Consider the following 4,684-nt stretch of genomic DNA (forward strand, 5'->3'; position numbering starts at 1 on the left):
GTTTTCAAAATCATCTGCCCTTAACTGGGTAACTGCTTCTGTGTACAACAGTGAGTGCAAGCTACATTAAAGTGATTAGTACGTTTTGAATATGGATATTTCTTACAAAAACACATTGATTCACTACAGGAGGCCATTGTTCAAACCCCAGAGCCATGTGAGACACTTTTTTTAATGGACAGGCCCTTTTTATTTCACGTCTTTTGGACTGAAGCAATGCAACACCCGCTGACTGCAATAATAGAGCTTGAAAGATCAAAGACAATTTTTAATATAACTCCACCTGGATTCGTCCGAAAGTCATATACACTTAGGATGCCACGGGGGTGAGTAAAACAAAGCCTAATTTTCATTATTGGGTGAACTAACCCTTTAAGAAGTGGAAGGTATTTGGTAAAGCACAGACCCTCCCTGAATCAGGACGTCGCTCCAAACTGGATGAAAGAGCCGGGAGGAAACTGGTCAGAGAGGCGACCAAGAGGCCGACAGCAGCTCTGAAGCAGCTGCAAGAATTGTAAACCAAAGCATCACAGTACGTTTTTACTACAGGTTTACTCCAACTAGATCAACAGGAAGTTTAGTTCCTTGGCCAAGGACACAGTAGTGAACAACAGTGATATAGCACAGATTACCTTCAATAGGGTTTGAACCTCTATTCACTTTGACTAATAATTAATATTATGTGCCAAATGTATTAAGTTATTAATGATGACCACAGTGAATGGCCCAAGTTGGCAGACATATTTGAAATGGGATAAACTAACCACTGTAAAAACTCAGTGGAGGAACCTAAATGAGAATAAAACAGTTTTAGTTATCTTTATTACTGGAAAATAAAACTGGACACTACCTGGTAAATCTCTGCTATACAGAAATCTTAAAAGGTAACTTTGTTACAAACATCATATTGCAGACATTATGGTATGCTTTTTTGGTTCCTGTATATTTTATTTCTTTTTTCATGCACTGACACTATCTTTAAATTATTTGGTGTTCAGTTGCCCATAATCCACAGTCTAATCCAAGATATTGTCCATCATGGCAAAATGTTATACTTGTTTTGTTGGCTGTTTCACACTCAAAGAGGATCTGCCACTTTGCTTTTTGTGTAATAATTGTTTTCATTGGTCTTTTCCTGACGACATAACAGCAGACTGATGAATATTGATGAGATGAACTTCACTGGAAAAGTGTGAAAGCCTTAAATTTACCTCTTTGTAATCACAATCTTCAGAGAGCATGTAGAGGTCCGTGTTCACTTCCAGTCACTAAAAACAGAAGCACAGAGATAATTTTAGGTGCCATGTCTTATTGAAATTTAATGTGCAAGAAACAGGTTTAACAATCCTCCACTCTTGATCTGCTGGCTTGTGAATCTTTATTTCCACTATGATCTTTAGACACTGTAGGAGACAGAAAACATAGCAAAGCATAACACATCTTGTGCTGTAGTGTTTAGGATGATGCTTGAATTGATGTACTGTATACTTACTATCGGGTGGCTTGTTAATACTTTTCCGTCGCACAAGTTTGAAGCCTCCAGAGTTGTGTGATTCACTGGCTTGTGAATCTTCCTTTCTGCTCTTTATTTCTCCCACTGTTTCATCTAGAGGTCTGTCTTTATTTTCTTCAGATACTACAAATGTAGTAGAACAGCACATCAGGGTTTTTTATATAAATTTTTTTTTTCGCTTGAAACAAACATTATCTTATAAATTTGTTAGTCAAAAGGGTTTCTAAAAGGTTAATTTGTACAGAAATGGAAAGGCTTTCAGAGGCTTTCCAGCTTCAAAAAGGATGCAAAAGCACCATAAAGTACTATAGTTTGAACAACTCTATATTAAGACCAAATAATATCGTTAATGAAAAATGACCACAATTAAGGTCAGTCATTTGAACTCAAGAACCCAAACAGACCAGATTATATTTTTCATTGAATTATTCATTGAAAAGATCAGACTCAAAAGAAAGATCTGTTCACAAATCAGACATCACCAAATGAAGATTTAAATAAGTTGAATGGACTTTGCCTTTGCATTATTTAGCATTATTATCCCCATTCATTGTAACTGCATGGAAAAGAGTTGGTTTAAATGGTTTAGAAATATATGGTGCATTGTTTTCACAAGTGTCTTCATTAGTTTAAGTGGGCTTATAAAAGTAATAAAATATGAGATTATGGATGGTGTAACCACTTACAGACAGGTGAAGTTGACTCCATGCTGCTGAGTCGCTCATGTCCTGATCCACTGATTACATGCTGTGATTTCACTTTTGCTTGTCTATCCAGATCCCCTTGAAGTTTGTCCAAATCTGTAGGCAGATTTCTATCTAGTGTTACCTCCACCTGTTTATTAGCCCATGTTTCTCTTTCATTTGCTTCCATCAGTTTCTTTTCTAGCTCACTTTTCTTTGCTTTGAGTTGCTCAACTTCTTCTTGGAGTTCTTCAATTTTATTTTTCTGTTCATTCTCGCGCTGAAGAAAAGTTTCAATCAAGTATCTCTCACCCTCTTTAGAAGTCTTTAACTTCTCTACCAGATCATCAATAATTGAAGAAAATATATTTCTCGGGTTTTTCTCACCGTCTGCCTCTAATTTTTTAATCAGTGGATTCTCATGGGAACTTGAAATGACCGGTTGCACCGCATGCTGACTGGTTATGTGTATAAAATGATCAATCATGAAACATTTCAAAGTCTCTATGTCTCTCTTTTGGTTACACTCAGTTTCTACTATTTTAGCCACATCCTGTGCATGCTGATCTTCTTTTTCTGCTATGTCTTTTCTTAGTTTGTTTTCAGTAATTCTGAACTCTTCTTTTAATTCATTCACTTTTTTGGAGTGCTGTTCTTCTTTCTCCTTTAGAAGTCTCTCGTTTTCTTTTCTCATTTCTGCATGTTTTTCCTTTTCCCATGATAAAAATGTCTTTTTCATGAGTTTTTCATATGATGACTGAATAAAAAATGTGGATTTCTTGTTTTGTGTCATTCTTTCAGTTTCTCTGAATAGACCCTGAACACTTTGCTCATTGTCCTCTAATGTATAACACCTATTTACATGCTTCCTGACACTATTGATTCCTTTCGGTTCAGGTCTTCCAATGATCAAAGCCATCGCATAGTCTAAGGCTTCTTCGCCAAACACGTTGGCAATTTCTTTTGAAATATTATACTCCTTCTCAGTCACTTTCCTGTTGTTGACCACTAATAGAAATGCATGAGGTCCAGGAAAGACCAGAGATGCACAATCTACCATCTCATCTTTCATAGATTTTTCTCTTGATTTAAAGCAACAGTGATCTCATGCTGGTGGAAGGTGTTTTCACCACACAGATCTTTCTGCCAAACACATGACCTTTTCTGTGCCGTATTTCAGTTCTTTCAGCTCTTTCTCTAAGAATGATGTGACATGCATCATCCATAAGGTCTTCATCACCGCCGAGCATAATAAATCTAAGCTCATTAGTAGAGTCAGTGAATTCAGTAAATGTATCATCTGTTGAAAAGAGGTCAAATGTAATTATATTTCAATGAATGCAGATAAAGATATACTCTGAGGTTCAAAAAAATATCTAGTATATTTTAATTAAGATAATTTGATATTATTTCAAAATATATGCATTTGCTTTTGTTCAGTTGTAGTCAAAATCAAGTGCATTTATTATATTATAAAATCTGAAATATGACTTACATTGTTGTGTGTCTCTACGTTGCTCTGTTGGCAAAAAGTTAAAACTCACTTTACATAAAACTTATACAAGAATTAAATCCATTTACCATACACACTAAATATTATTATTTTGTTTGTTTTCTGAGTTCATAGTAAAATACTAAATTTCTGAAATAACAAAATGCTTACCGTGGCTAATGAGTGGACCTGCACAGAAGAAAATAAGACACAAAAATGTGAGTGCTCTTTATTAGAATACCAATGAAAATAGTGGGATTTTGGTTTACTTACGCAAATCTGAATCTTCACTTTGCTCTAAAAAACACATATAACATTTTTATTCATGCCTGATACATAAAACATGCTTAAATATAACAAGAACATCCATGTTTGAACTGAACCACACAGTTTGTAAGAAAAACTTGTTTACAGGAATGACATTTACAACAGAACTGGCAGAGCATCACAACCAGAAACTAATTTCAACTCTCCAGGGTCCTCCACTGCTTTAAATAAGAACCTTTTTGTCAGTATACAGACGCGAAAGGCATATTGGGGATTTTATCTTCATGATTAAGTCAAGTCAAGTCAAGTCAAGTCAAGTCAAGTCAAGTCTGCTTTATTGTCAATTCTTCCACATGTACAGTACATACATACAGAGAATCGAAATTGCGTTACTCTCAGACCCCCGGTGCATACAGATAACACTAACAGTAGAGCCTAAAAATCTAGATCAAATATAAAATATAAGATAAAACTATACAATAAGGGAATGTAAAAAAATACATAATAGAAAAAAATAAAATAAGGTTAAATAAAAGCAGCGCAAGGCACATGGCAGATAGAGTGCAAACCAATGAACAAACAGTGCAGATAAAAAGATTTTTAGTGCATAAAAAAAGCTTATTCAGTCTGATTAAAGTGACAAAGGGCTCAAGAGCAGTTATTTTATTTAAACTGACTGATGAGGTGGTAAAATGACGTCAGTTCCATGGTGAATGAGGTAGTGAGCAG

The 4,684-nt window shown here is 35.2% G+C and overlaps 1 protein-coding gene across 3 annotated transcripts; it reads right to left on the reverse strand.

Annotated features, from left to right (window-relative positions):
* Window positions 1-295: 295 nt before the first annotated feature.
* Window positions 296-4,227, reverse strand: LOC109076477 (leucine zipper protein 1-like). Of its 3 annotated transcripts, XM_042778529.1 has the most exons (5): window positions 3,860-4,227; window positions 3,692-3,715; window positions 2,200-3,496; window positions 1,493-1,636; window positions 296-1,268 (listed from the first exon to the last, which is right to left on the reverse strand). In XM_042778529.1, the coding sequence occupies exons 3-5, from the start codon at window positions 3,266-3,268 to the stop codon at window positions 1,231-1,233; spliced, it is 1,251 nt and encodes a 416-aa protein (XP_042634463.1). In that variant the 5' UTR covers window positions 3,269-3,496; window positions 3,692-3,715; window positions 3,860-4,227; the 3' UTR covers window positions 296-1,230. The 3 variants fall into 3 exon arrangements, with proteins under 3 accessions (XP_042634463.1, XP_042634461.1, XP_042634462.1); XM_042778527.1 differs by having other exon boundaries at window positions 296-1,636; XM_042778528.1 differs by lacking the exon at window positions 3,860-4,227 and having other exon boundaries at window positions 296-1,636; window positions 3,692-3,846.
* Between the last annotated feature and the right edge of the window lie 457 nt (window positions 4,228-4,684).

Source organism: Cyprinus carpio, chromosome A21 (genome assembly GCF_018340385.1).
Source record: "Cyprinus carpio isolate SPL01 chromosome A21, ASM1834038v1, whole genome shotgun sequence".
Taxonomy (NCBI): domain Eukaryota; kingdom Metazoa; phylum Chordata; class Actinopteri; order Cypriniformes; family Cyprinidae; genus Cyprinus; species Cyprinus carpio.

What these genes read in the sequence shown, in the direction of transcription:
- LOC109076477 (XM_042778527.1), bottom strand. Translation starts at nt 3,268, where the DNA reads ATGAAAGATGAGATGGTAGATTGTGCATCTCTGGTCTTTCCTGGACCT. An exon ending in GGAGTCAACTTCACCTGTCT is followed by an intron (nt 1,637 to 2,199) that starts GTAAGTGGTTAC and finishes CTACATTTGTAG; the next exon opens with TATCTGAAGAAAATAAAGAC.